We start from the raw sequence: 14,339 nt of genomic DNA, 5'->3' as shown, positions 1-14,339 counted from the left end.
GATGAGTGATGTTGAGCATTTTTTCATGTGTCAGTTGGCCATCTGGATGTCTTCTTTGGAGAAGTGTCTATTCATGTCTTTTGCCCATTTCTTCACTGGATTATTTTTTTTTCAGTGTTGAGTTTGAGAAGTTCTTTATAGATTTTGGATACTAAGCCTTTATCTGATATGTCACTTGCAAATATCTTCTCCCATTCTGTCAGTTGCCTTTTAGTTTTGCTGATTGTTTCCTTCGCTGTGCAGAAGCTTTTTATTTTGATGAGGTCCCAATAGTTCAATTTTGCTTTTGTTTCCCTTGCCTCCAGAGACGTGTTGAGTAAGAAGCTGCTGTGGCCAAGATCAAAGAGGTTTTTGCCTGCTTTCTCCTCAAGGATTTTGATAGCTTCCTGTCTTACATTGAGGTCTTTCATCCATTTTGAGTTTATTTTTGTGTATGGTGTAAGAAAGTGGTCCAGGTACATTCTTCTGCATGTCGCTGTCCAGATTTCCCAGCACCACTTGCTGAAGAGACTGTCTTTATCCCATTGGATATTCTTTCCTGCTTTGTCAAAGGTTAGTTGGCCAGGGGCGCCTGGGTGGCGCAGTCGGTTAAGCGTCCGACTTCAGCCAGGTCACGATCTCGCGGTCCGTGAGTTCGAGCCCCGCGTCAGGCTCTGGGCTGATGGCTCGGAGCCTGGAGCCTGTTTCCGATTCTGTGTCTCCCTCTCTCTCTGCCCCTCCCCCGTTCATGCTCAGTCTCTCTCTGTCCCAAAAATAAATAAAAAATGTTGAAAAAAAAATTTAAAAAAAAAATAAATAAATAAAAAGATTAGTTGGCCATACGTTTGTGAGTCCATTTCTGGGTACTGTATTCTGTTCCATTGATCTGAGTGTCTGTTCTTGTGCCAGTACCATACTGTCTGGATGATTACAGCTTCGTAGTATAGCTTGAAGTCTGGGATTGTGATGCCTCCTGCTTTGGTTTTCTTTTTCAAGATTGCTTTGGCTATTCAGGGTCTTTTCTGGTTCCATACAAATTTTAGGATTATTTGTTCTAGCTCTGTGAAGAATGCTGGTGTTATTTTGATAGGGATTATGCATCTCTATAATTTTAACTATGGTCATTTAGATTGAGCCTCAAATCTGTATCAGCTAGCTTTGTCCTTCCCCTGACCTTAGGCCTTAAATTTCCAAATGCTCAGCAAACTTGTTTTCGAAGTCAGTGTTTTCCTTTCTCCCCCTTTGCTTTCCTAAGTTTATTCATTCATTTAAATATACATGGAGAGACATAGCCAATCACAAGCCGTGTTTTGAGAGCCTCTGCATGAGTTCTCTCCTCTTCTGAAATGCCCTTCCTTCCCTGCCTGCCTAATAAACTGCTAATTTAAGACTCAGTTCAAGTATCATTTCTGCAAAGTGCTTGTGGATACCTTCTCCCACTCCCAAGGAAGATTTGGTCACCTCTGTATCTGTATTTATACTGGGTTTTTTTGTGTAGGTTTCTAAAATAGTATTTATCAGAATATTGTGCAATTATATGTCCAGTTTAATAATGTTTTTGAAAGTATAAATCCTATAATATAGCTATAAGGTAAAAGATATAATGCAGGAGCCAGCAAGTGCTTTAAAGTCAGAAGGATATGGGATTAACCTCAGTTATTCCATTCAGCAGTATGTACCAGTAATCACTCACTGAATAAACATGCAGTAGATTGCCTGCCTTCTGTGTGCTAGGCATTTTGCTAAGTTATAGGGATAGCAGTCCTCATTCGGATGGCTATGATAAAAAAGACGGGCGCGCGAGTGGCTCAGTTGGTGAAGTGTCTGACTTTGGCTCAGGTCATGATCTCATGGTTAGTGGGTTCGAGCCCCAAGTCAGGCTCTGTGCTGACAGCTCGGAGCTCAGAGCTCAGAGCTCAAAGCCTGCTTTGGATTCTGTGTCTCCATCTCTCTGCCCCTCCCCCACTCACGCTCTATCTCTCTCTGTCTCTCAAAAATGAATAAACATTAAAAATTTTTTTAAAAAGTATGTGTTTATATATACAATGGAATACTACTTGGTAATGAGAAAGAATGAAATCCTGCCATTTGCAGCAACGTGGATGGAATTGGAGGGTATTATGCTAAATGAAATAAGTCAGTCAGAGAAAAACAGATATCATATGTTTTCACTCTATGTGGAACTTGAGAAACTTAACAGAAGACCATGAGGGAAAGGAAGGGGAAAAAATTAGTTACGAACAGAGAGGGAGGGAGGCAAACCATAAGAGACCCTTAAATACAGAGAACAAACAGAGGGTTAATGGGGGGGGGAGATGGGGGGAGAGGGGAAAATGGGTCATGGGCATTGAGGAGGGCACTTGTTGGGATGAGCACTGGGTGTTGTATTTAAGTAATGAATCACAGGAATCTACCCCCAAAACCAAGAGCACACTGTATGTTAGCCAACTTGACAATAAATTTTATTTAAGAAGGAGGAAGAGGAGGAGGAGGAGGAGGAGGAGGAGGAGGGGGAGAAGTGATTGCTAATGGATACAGGGCTTCTTCTGGGGGTGAAGAAAATGAAGGCCTCAAAGAACTTCTAGTCTAGTCCGTAACTGACAAATAAAGGAATGGGATATAGAAGGCAGCAGAGGCTTTAACAGTTACATTTGGAGTGCTATGGGAGAACACATAGAAGGCATTATCTAGAGCAGACTGATTCTTGGAGGGGCAGTAAAAGTAAACTCAATGAAATAGAGGAGAGAAGGTCTAGAAAACAGGTACATCATATGTAATGGTACAAAAGACAGAGAGAGCATGGTTCTTGTAGAGAATTAGAATAGAGTAGTTATAATTAGTGGAATATGAAAAAGGGGAAAATGCCAAGAGACAGGGCTGGCATGGACCAAAGCTGCAGTAATAAAGGAACTTTCATGCTCTACTAAGTGGCTCTAAAGAAATACCGAAGGTTTCAAACAGGTGAATAGCAAACTGACTGCCGGGGCACCTGAATGGCTCAGCTGGTTAAGCGTCAGACTTCAGCTCAGGTCATAATCTTTCAGTTCATGAGTTTGACCCCCGCATCGGGCACTATGCTGACAGCACAGAGCCTGGAGCCTGCTTCAGATTCTGTGTCTCCCTCTCTCTCTGCTCCTCTCCTGCTCACGCTCTGTCTCTGTCTCTCTCTCTCAAAAATGAATAAACTTGAAAAAAAAAAAGCAAATTGACTGCAAATTTTAGAAAAATCACCTAGTTACCATGTGGTTGTGCAGAGACTGGGGAAAGGTAAGAGAACAGGGAAACCTATTAGGAATCCCCTGTAGTAACCCAGTGGACAGTGGACAGCCTAAATGAACAAAGTATCAGTGAAGCTTAAGTGAAAATCATACAGCTCCAGAGATATAGCAGATACTTAATACCCAACAATAATGCTTTTTAGTCTCATGACTTTATTTTTTGGTATTATTTACTTTTGAGAGACAGAGAGCACAAGCAGGGGAGGGTCAGAGAGAGAGGGATACACAGAATCTGAAGCAGGCTTCAGGCTCTGAGCTGTCAGCACAGAGCCCGATGTGGGGCTAGAACCCACAAACTGTGAGAACATGACCTGAGCCAAAGTAGGACGCTTAACCAACTGAGCTACCCACGCACCCCTCATGACTTAATTTTTTTAACTGAGGTTTTACTTTGACAATGTGGGTATCCTACCTGGAGGAATGCTAGAAAAGTGGCTTTGAAAATCTTCTAACCCAAGGACAGAATTGAAAACTACAGATATTAATACCACGCAAGAACCAATGACTAAGTATTCGATCTTCTTTTATGATGATAAAAATTAGCAGATGCAGTAATGTCAAGAAATATGGATGTTAGCAAAGCAATGGACAATAAATATAGACCTTGGAGCCAGATAAACCAAGGTTCAATTCCTTGGTGTGCCACTATCTATGTGACCTTGGGTGAGTTTCTAACAGCTCCATGAGCCTCTGTTCCCTACTATAAAATGAGGGCAGTATCTGTTTTGGAAGGTGGTTAAAATTAAACATAGGAAAAACAAACTTACATAGTGCTTGTACAACGCAGGCTCCCAAGGAATGGTAGTTACATTACTACAAAGAGCAACTATTTTATAAATCAGCTAATCAAATGGGGAAGTCCTAACTTTGAAGGGGAAAAAAACTATTTCATATAAAGAAATGAGATTAAAAGTAAAAAAGAAAAAGCAATGTCTAAGCCATTTATCAGATTTTACTAAATCATACTGTTTTTACCTTCGATCATGATTCTTATATCTTGATGACTCAGAATAACTATCATATGAAGGGGAATACTTCTGATGCTTTGAGTCAAGGGTCCCTTCTTTACTCTGGGAGAGTGAAACAGATGGACTTTTCCTACAAAGACAAAAAAACCTGATTAAATATTTGAAGCCTCTAATAAGAGAAGGGCTTTAAAAACCATTTAACATCAATACGAGATAAAATCTTGAATAAACAGAAATTCTGAAACAGATATTACAAAGTATCTGAGAAAGGCATTCACGCATAGAAAATAGTATCTTCTGCTTTATGATAAACAAACACAAATCACCCCAGGTATCAATAAATATAAATAGCCTTAAAATTGATGAATCAGAGACGGTCAAAATGTGATGTGAAAAAAAAAAACCACACAAGCATGATCACATCACCCAGGCTGCCTAAAAATTCTCAAATGACTTTTCATTGCTCCTAGAATAAACTCCAAAATCCTCTGGGTCTGCAATGCCCTACCATACTCTGGTCCCTGCACTATCTCCTACCATTCTCCCCTTTGCTCTCTGCCTCCAGTCACATTAGTCTTCCCTCATTTTCTCTTCCTACCTTTGCGTGTACTGACCTGCCTATTCTTTCTCCTTTACATCACTCACTCCTTTTCACCCACTAGATCTCCCCATAACTTTACTTCCTCAGGAAAATCTTCTCTGATGTCCCTGCATCCCCAAGCTATTCAAATTCCTTTGTCACATATCTCAGGGACATATGTTCTTTTCTCTTGTAACACTTAACCTGTTTGTAAGTGTGACTTCACTTAAGTGAATATTTGATTACAATATCTATCTCCCCCCCAAACTGTATGCCTGTAACTATATTCCCAGTACGCACAACAGTGCCTGGGACATAGTAGACACTCATTGCACATTTGCCGAATGACTGAATATTAACCTATCTGCTTCAGCTCTGGTCCTCAGCTGTTTCACGAAGTCGGGAGCATGCTGCCGCTGGTGGTCATACAGCGTTGCTAGGGGAGCTCCTGAAGCAGTAATGGCATCTGAGATATGAGTCCGAGTCAACTCTGCCATCTAAATAAGAACACACACAAGGCAAAAGCAGACATTAAAAAATGGTAACATCACAGAAACTGAGAAGGAGCATAGTGTCTTTGAAAGGTCACTGGATTGAGGGGCGCCTGGGTGGCTCAGTCGGTTGAGCGTCCGACTTCGGCTCAGGTCATGATCTCACAGTTTGTGAGTTTGAGCCCCGCGTCAGACTCTGTGCTGACAGCTCAGAGCCTGGAGCCTGCTTCGGATTCCGTGTCTCTCTCTCTCTGCCCCTCGCCCGCTCACACTCTGTCTCTGTCTCTCCTTCAAAAATAAATAAACATTAAAAAAAAAATTAAAAAAAAAAAAGAAAGGTCACTGGATTGAGAGCAAGTTAATTCTGCCATAATAGGTAAAGTGCCGTGGGCAAGTCATTTAGACTCTTTTAGTCTCAATAGCTTCCTTATAAAAACAAAGAGTTGGATGGAGCACATGATTTCTAAGGGTTCATCCAGTTACAGCACTATGAATTAAGACAAAATCTTCAAGTCATATAATAGGCCATAGTAAACCAAAAATTAAATCTTCCTTCAAGAATCAATTCAATTACTACTTCCTATCTGTTTTCTGACCTACAATGTCAAGTGTTTTCCCTATTATTAGGCACTTCTGCGAAGGCTCCATGTATTACTCATCTGGTATTTATTCAGTCACTGCCTTGACAACTTGAAGCGTTTTTGAAATCTTTGTTAGTGTTGTCTAAAATTTTCTTAAAATAATTCAAACTTATTTGCACAATCCCACTGCCAACACAGTAGGTTTGTGGCTTTTTAGTAACATCTACATGCAGCCAAAAATCCATGCATAACTTTTGACTTCCCCAGAATTGAACTAATAGTCTACTGTTGACTAGAAGCCTTACCACTAACATAAAGTTGATTCACACATATTTGGGACATTATATATATTATACACTACAGTGTATATATGTATAATTGGGTATATATGTATAATTCTTACAATAAAGTAAGCTAGAGGAAAGAAAATGTTATGAAGAAAATCCTAAGGTAGAAAAATTACATTTATAGTACCGTAAGGTATTTGTCAAAAAAATTTGCAGTTGACCTTTACAGTTCAAATGCATGTTTTTCAAGAGTCAACTGTATTCTTTCTTTTTTAAAGTTTATTTATTGAGAGAGAGAGAGAGAGAGAGAGAGAGGAGGAGGAGGACAGGGAGAGAGAGAGAGAGAGAGAGAGAGAGAGAGAGAGAGAGAGAGAATCCCAAGCAGGCTCCGCAACAGTGCAGAGCCTGACACAGGACTTCATCCCACCCATAAGATCATGACCTGAGCCAAAATTGAGAGTCAGACGCCTAACCCACTGGGTCAACCCAGAGCCCTAAGAGTCAGCTGTAATCTATTTCTTGATTACGGTGGCGTTTATAGGGATGGATAGATAGATAAAAAAGACTCAGAAATATATAGATATAGTAGCTACATCTATTTGACAAATGTATCTTACATATGTATCAAAACTCATCAAACAGTATACTTATAATGGATATATTTTATTATTTGTAAATTATACATCATAAAATCAGTATATATATTTGAAAGATTTTATTTTTGTATGTATGTATGTATTTGAGAGAGAAAGAGAGAGCAGGGGACAGGCAAAGGAAGAGGGAGAGAGAGAGGATCTTAAGCAGCCCCACGTCCAGCACGGAGCCTGACACAGGGCTCCATCTCACCCCCATGAGATTGTGACCTGAACTGAAATCAAGAGTCAGACACTTAACCAAATGAGCCACCCATGCCTCATAAAGTCAATATATTTTTTAAAAGCTTACTCTAGGACAGACATTTAGAGTTTCTCCATCTTTTTTTCCAGCGTCTGTATCACTCACATGTATAATATACTACAATAAATGGTGCCTCTTAATTCAATAGTGTATGGCTCCCACTGAAAGTCACTGATTAAAAGTATGTATTTGCGGGGCACCTTGGTGGCTCAGTCGGTTGAGCATCTGACTTCGGCTCAGGTCATGATCTTGTGGTTCATGAGTTCGAGCCCCACGTCAGGCTTTGTGCTGACAGCTTGGAGCCTGGAGCCTGAAGCTTCGGATTCTGTGTCTTCCTCTCTCTCTCTCTGCCCCTCCCCTGCTTGCACTCTGTCTCTCTCTCTCTCTCAAAAGTAAACATTAAAAAAAATAATTTAAATAAATAAATAAAATAAATCTTTGAAAAAAAGAAAGTATTTATTTGCTAGATGTTAGAAACCCATTACAGTGACGACCAAATTTACTCAGCATGACTAAAAAGAAAAGGGCTCTCAATGGCTCTTACTTCACAGATTTGGCGAGCTGCATCTGTGGTGAGGCGAGCAGTCTCTGTTTGCTGAGCAGCTATTTTACAAGTTGCTTCCTGCAGGACTTCGGTGACTTCCCGCTGTGACTTGACCACCTGCTGTAATGATTCTGCATGGACCTGAAAATAAAAAGGAGCAAAAAGAGAGCTTATGTTATGTTATGTCACAGTCTCTCCCTACCCCAAATTAGCTTTAATTTGTAAAATTGTTTCATGGATCAAATGCCTTGTAAAATAAAACATTAGACTATTATCTGGGTTTCTTGTCTTAAAATCTAGAGTCTTAAAATCACTGCTGGAGTTTAATTTTTAACTCCAGTGTTCATGAGTTGAGGTTTCTTTAAACAAGTAACTGCAGGGCACCTGGGTGGCTCAGTCGGTTAAGCGGCCGACGTCGGCTCAGGTCACGATCTCACGGTCCGTGAGTTCGAGCCCCGCGTCAGGCTCTGTGCTGACCGCTCAGAGCCTGGAGTCTGTTTCAGATTCTGTGTCTCCCTCTCTCTGACCCTCCCCCGTTCATGCCCTGTCTCTCTCTGTCTCAAAAATAAATAAATGTTAAAAAAAATTTTTTTTAAAACAAGTAACTGCTATGTACCTCAGTTGCCGCTTCTCTAAATTGGGGATAAATCCTGACTAATTTATTTCACAGGAATCAAATGACAGGAAATTACCCCATATGGCATAATGTATGAAAGCACTATTATTTACATCTTTTCTTTTATACTCCTATATAATTAAAAGAATACTAACACCATTTCAAAGATACAAATTTAGGTACAAATAACTGGTACCTGTTGCAAAAATAAGTACCTGAGCTGCTTTGTTTCGGGTTTCTTCTAATTGTCTCTGACACTCCAGAGCCTCTTGTTCAGCCTTCAATTTCAAAAGGGCCAAGTCTCTTTCATGGCGTTGCTGCTGTGCCTTCAAAATTAAAAAATGATCAACTATTAATTCTAAGACGCTAAACTATTTTAACACAGTGACTATATTACACGTAATGCTATTTTCCTAACACAAATTTTTTGAAGCAACCAATGAGAGCTTAAAGGAAAGACAGCAAATAGGATGGACACAAATCATTTATCAAAGACTTAATGACCACCTACTATGTGTCAAATAATGTAGTAATATAAAAAATTTCCAAGGCACACAGGACTAAGAACTCATACTAAAAAGCTGGATTCAAAGCAAAATCGATAGTACCTCTTTTTTTTTTTTTTTAATTTTTTTTTTTTAAACGTTTATTTATTTTTGAGACAGAGAGAGACAGAGCATGAACAGGGGAGGGGCAGAGAGAGAGGGAGACACAGAATCTGAAACAGGCTCCAGGCTCTGAGCGGTCAGCACAGAGCCCGACGCGGGGCTTGAACTCACAGACCGTGAGATCATGACCTGAGCCGAAGTCGGACGCTTAACCGACCGAGCCACCCAGGCGCCCCAGTACCTAACTCTTTAGAAGAGATTAAAATGTCCTATGTGTAAACATAAAGATAACACCTCACATCTCAGAATTTTATGATTCCTTTATTTTGGCTGTGAAGGAGCAGTTTCATAAAAATGTTGCCCCAAAGAAGGTCTCCTTCTCACCAGGACCCTTTGTTTCCATTATTCCATACAATGCTACCTATAAATTTATATTTTTTTCATTGGTTCTGGAATAGTGCTAAATGTAGGTTTTCTAAAGGTGGTGAGGTTGTATATAAAGTTATACAATGCCCTGCACAAATACGAAAGCCCAGAATTATAATTATATTCATAAAATAGTAGAAAAACTCAGTGCTTTTTTGGATTCCTAGGTAAGCATGGCTCTGGGGTCATTTCTCCATTCCAGTGACATAACCACCATAGTTGTTATAAGTCCCTCCCCCTTCTCCTGAAGGGAACACTTGGAAATGTCTGGGAAATTTTTGCTGTCATGACTGGACAGTACTGCTGTCATTTGTTGGGAGAGGTGCAGGAATGCTGAACTTCTTGCAAAGTATGGGACAATTCCACACAAAGAACACTCTTTAGATATTTGGGAAGGAACAACTACAATATAAAATCGGAAGAAAAAACTATTTACAATAGCACCAAAAGACATAAAATATTTGGGAAGAAATTTAAAAATGTGTAAGATCTTGGGGCACCTGGGTGGCCCAGTAGGATAAGTGACCAACTCTTGATTTTGGCTCAAGTCATGATTTCGCAGTTCGTGAGTTTGAGCCCCACATCAGGCTCTGTGCTGATGGTGCAGAGCCTGCTTGGGATTCTCCCTCTCTCCTCTCTCTGCCCCTCCTATGTGTTCTCTCTCTCTCTCTCCCTCTCTCTCTCTCTCTCTCTCTCTCTCTCAAAATAAGTAAAATAAACTTTTAAAAACATTTTTTAAATGTGTAAGATCTTTACACTGAAAATTACATTGCTGAAATATTTTTAAAACCTAAGTAGACACAGATATCACATTCATGAATTAGAAAATGCCACCGTTAAGATATAAAGTCTTGAGAATGTAAGCTGGTGCAGCCACTCTGGAAAACAGTATAGAGGTTCCTCAGAAAACTAAAAATGGAACTACCCTACGGCCCAGCAATTGCACTACTAGGTATTTATCCAAGGGATAGAGGTGTGCTGTTTCAAAAGGACACATGTACCCCCATGTTTATAGCAGCACTATCAACAATAGCCCAAGTATGGAAAGAGCCCAAATGTCCATCAACAGATGAATGGATAAAGAAGATGTGGTATTGGTATAACACACACACACACACACACACACACACACACACACACACACACAAAGGAGTATTACTCAGCAATCAAAAAGAATGGAATCTTGCCATATGCAACTATGTGGATGGAACTGGAGGGTATTATGCTAAGTGAAATTAGGGCAAGACAAGTATCATATGACTTCACTCATATGAGGACTTTAAGAGACAAAACAGATGAACATAAGGGAAGGGAAGCAAAAATCATATAAAAACAGGGAGGGGGACAAAACATAAGAGGCTCTTAAATATGGAGAACAAACAGAGGGTTACTGGAGGAGGTGTGGGAGGGGGGACAGGCTAAATGGGTAAGGGGCACTAAGGCATCTACTCCTGAAATCATTGTTGCACTATATGCTAACTAATTTGGATGTAAATTTAAAAAATTAAATTAAATTAAAAAAAATTTTTTAATGTTATATAGCACAGAAAAAAAAAAAAAAACAACTATAAAGTCTACCCCCAAATTGATCTGACTCTTTTTTTTAAATAATTTTTTAAAATAAGATTTCATAACTTGGGCATTACACTTAATTGAGATTTCTAGATTTTCTTGGAAATCATCTATAGATTCAATGCCATTCAAATCAAAATTATACCACGCATTTTTTTTCCTTTTCTTTTTTTTTGTGTGTAAACTGATAAACTGATTAACTGATTCTAAAAGTTATGCAGAAATGTAAAAAAAAAACCTAAAATGGCCAAAACCACCTTGAGAAAGAACAAAGTTGAAGTAATTACACTCTGATTTCATGACTCACTCTAAAGACATGTTAAAACAGTATGGTGCTGGAGTTAAGGATAGACAAACAGATCAATGGAAAAGGACAGAGTCCAGAAACAGATTGACACATAAGTGACTACTTAATTGTTGATAAAGGTGCCTAGGTAATTTAAGTCTTTTTAAGAAAATAGTGATGAAACAACTGAAAATCTACATGGAGGAAAAGATAAACTTTGGTCCCTTCTTCACACCCCATAATTAACTTGAGATGGTTCACACACTTAAATATAAAAGCCAAAACTATAACACTTTTTGGAAAAACATAGAAGAATATTTTTGTTACAGTACCTTAATATCTTAGGATAGGCAAAGATTTCTTAGAAATCAAAAGGGACTACCATAAAAGAAAAAAATTAAAAACTAGATTTCATTAAAACTAAAATATTCTGCACTTCAAAAGATACAGTTTAAAAATGAAAGGGCAAAAAAGAATTTTTTTTTTAATTAAAAGGCAAGCCAAGGACAGGGAAACAGTACTTGAAATATATCTGAAAAGGACCTGTGTCTAGAATATATAAAGAACTCCTACAACTCAACAACAACCTTATTATGAAATAGGCAAAAAATCTGAATATTCACAAAAGACAATGTGGGAATGGTCAATAAATACACAAAAAGATTATCAACCTATCAGTCATAAAAGAAACACAAATTAAAACCACAATGGGCCACTACTTCACTCTCACTAGGATGCCTAGAATAGCAAATGACAGCAAGGACAGGGAGCAACTGGGACTCTCACATGAGAGTCAGATGTTACAACTACTTTGGAAAACAGTATAACAGTTTCATACGAAGTTAAACATACACTTTTACTTGACCCAAGCAATTACGCTCCTGGGTATTAAAGCAAGAAAAATGAAAGCATATGTTGAATACAGAGTTGTAAAAAATATTCATAACAGGAATATTTATAATAGCCCCAAACTGGAAATAATATCAATGTACATCAACAGGAGGAGGGATAAACAAACTATATTACACTGATCAATGGAATATTACTCAGACAAAAATCAACACAAACAAAACAATGGATACTGCAAGGATGAATCTTAAAAACATTATACCACATAAAATAAGTGAAACACAACAGAGTACAAAGTATATTTCCATTTATATGAAGTTTTAGACCAGGCAAAAATAAAACCACAGTGATTAGGAATCAGAACAGTAACTCTCTAGGAGAGAGGATTAACTAAAAAGGACCATGGGTGAACTTTCTGAAGTGACAGAAGTATTCTATATTTTGATTAAGGTGGTGGTTATACTGATCAAAACCAATCGAACTATGGAACACTTAAAATCTGTATATTTTAGTATATTGTAAATACTAAGTTTTATTGTTTTTGTTTTTTTTTTTAAAGATAACCAACAGAACTTTTATGTAGGAACACTACGTAGACCTTTATTAGATGTTTATTCGCTAAGGAAAAGTGCACATTATCCTGGCTTTACCAAATACCTGGATCTCAGAAACTTTTCTTTCTGGTACAAATAAAACATTAAAAGCAAAAACAGAAATAAAAGGTCATCTCTGACTTGTCAGTGAAAAAGACAATACTGAGACCTGTCCAATTAGCTGATGTTCACAGTCATTTTAAAAAGCAGAGAACAAGGAAAATAAAGGATTTGAGAGAGAATGACTGAATTACTGTTTTGCTGCCAAATGTCAGATGTTTCATTTTCTTTTTAGTACTCTGTGTGATAGTTTTCCCACAGTTATTTATAGGTGCTGTATGTCACGCTATTTTTTTCTACTTGGCAGGATAAAGTTTTGTGTGTTGCTGTTGTTACTGTTTTTGTCGTCTACCTCATCATTGAAACGATTTTAAATAGAAAAAGAAAAAACCCAGAAAGCTAAAGAAGAAAACTCCACAAATACCTTTATGATCTGAGCCAGAGACACGCTCTCCTGCTGAGCCAGCGATATGCCCCTAACTCTCTCCACATCTGAGAGCTGGCGCACGGACTCCTCAATGGCACTCAAGTAACTGAGTTCTGCCGCCATTCGATGCTGGAGGCCAGCAGGAGAAAAGCGCTTAGAACCTGGAAGGCATAATAACTGTCAAATGTAAAAAAGCTCACGTGAAGCAACATCTCAGATTTCTGATATTCATTTCTTGTCTTATGACCCAAAACGTGGGCGCCTGGGTGGCTGGGTCAGTTGAGCTGCAGACTCTTGATTTCAGCTCGGGTTGTGATCTCAGAGTCGTGGGATCGAGCCCCAGGTGGGGCTCCACACGGAGCATGGAGGCTACTTAGGATTCTCTCTCTCACTCTCTGCGCCTCTCCCTGCCTCACGCTCTCTCTTTCTCACTCTAAAATTAAATTAATTAATTAATTAAGAGCCAAAAGAGTTTGTTTTCCATTGTGGGAAAAGACAGTGACTTATTAATAGTACAATGTACATTTTTCAGGTGTGTTTGACTAATGCTGACAAAACGGGGAAAATCACCACTGCTGAATCTGTACTTCTTTTCCTGCATAGTTTTTAATACTTCAAAAAGTAATCACATTCACTTGAGATAACATTTCCCTACAGTTCGACTGAAAGAAAAAGGATTTTAAGGGAAAAAAATAGTACTTGAAATTACAACTACATGGATCTACTTGCCTGGTGCCGAGGCCATCTCTGAGGGCGTTCTGCTGGCAGGAGGGTTCATGTCAGTAAAAGGTGCATTAGGCTTAAATCCTGTCACAGATGGAGGCATTATTACCGAGGATTTAGATCTTTCCAATGAAGTTCCTGGAAGGTCAAACTGCAACAATTTCTGGGAACTTGGAGATAGGGGAGAAGTTGGAGTTTTCTGAGATCTTCCCTTGTCTGATGAGACACTAGAAGTTTTGTTTTATAAAGATGTTAGAGAAAGGAAAACTACTTCAAGAACCAGCTAAACATTTCATAAGAACAGCATGCATTACATTCTGTATCTAAACGCTAGCTTTTAAAGGCTGTGTGTGATTCAGGCTTTCAATCATTGAACACAGTCGCCATGTTGAGTGAATGACTAGGAGTAGGTCTCTAACTGCCAGATCTGCAGTGGTGAATGAGCAAGGCACAAACCCTGCCCAAAATAATAAAATAGAAAAGGAGTCTCAATTAAATTGGCACTTAACTCTTTCCTCTACAATGTACATATATAATAAATCACTTATTATAGTGGAGGCAAAACCTTCTAATA

General features: G+C 38.8%; 1 protein-coding gene across 3 annotated transcripts in view; it reads right to left on the bottom strand.

Moving 5' to 3' along the window:
- Positions 1 to 14,339, bottom strand: part of CEP350 (centrosomal protein 350) — a 154,836-nt gene that overhangs the window by 75,270 nt on the left and 65,227 nt on the right. For all 3 annotated transcript variants that reach the window (XM_053909161.1, XM_019428143.2, XM_053909162.1), the window contains exons 16-21: positions 13,772 to 13,992; positions 13,040 to 13,203; positions 8,437 to 8,547; positions 7,606 to 7,746; positions 5,166 to 5,302; positions 4,233 to 4,355 (exon numbers count right to left, since the gene is read on the bottom strand). In XM_053909161.1, coding sequence (XP_053765136.1) covers positions 4,233 to 4,355; positions 5,166 to 5,302; positions 7,606 to 7,746; positions 8,437 to 8,547; positions 13,040 to 13,203; positions 13,772 to 13,992 — 897 coding nt within the window. The remainder of the gene's footprint in view (positions 1 to 4,232; positions 4,356 to 5,165; positions 5,303 to 7,605; positions 7,747 to 8,436; positions 8,548 to 13,039; positions 13,204 to 13,771; positions 13,993 to 14,339) is intronic.

The sequence above is a fragment of the Panthera pardus genome, unplaced genomic scaffold (assembly GCF_024362965.1).
Source record: "Panthera pardus isolate Hobbes unplaced genomic scaffold, ASM2436296v1 HiC_scaffold_21, whole genome shotgun sequence".
Taxonomy (NCBI): Eukaryota; Metazoa; Chordata; class Mammalia; order Carnivora; family Felidae; genus Panthera; species Panthera pardus.
The sequence above is the reverse complement of the archived record's forward strand: the minus strand, read 5'-3'. Positions and strand labels throughout refer to the sequence as shown.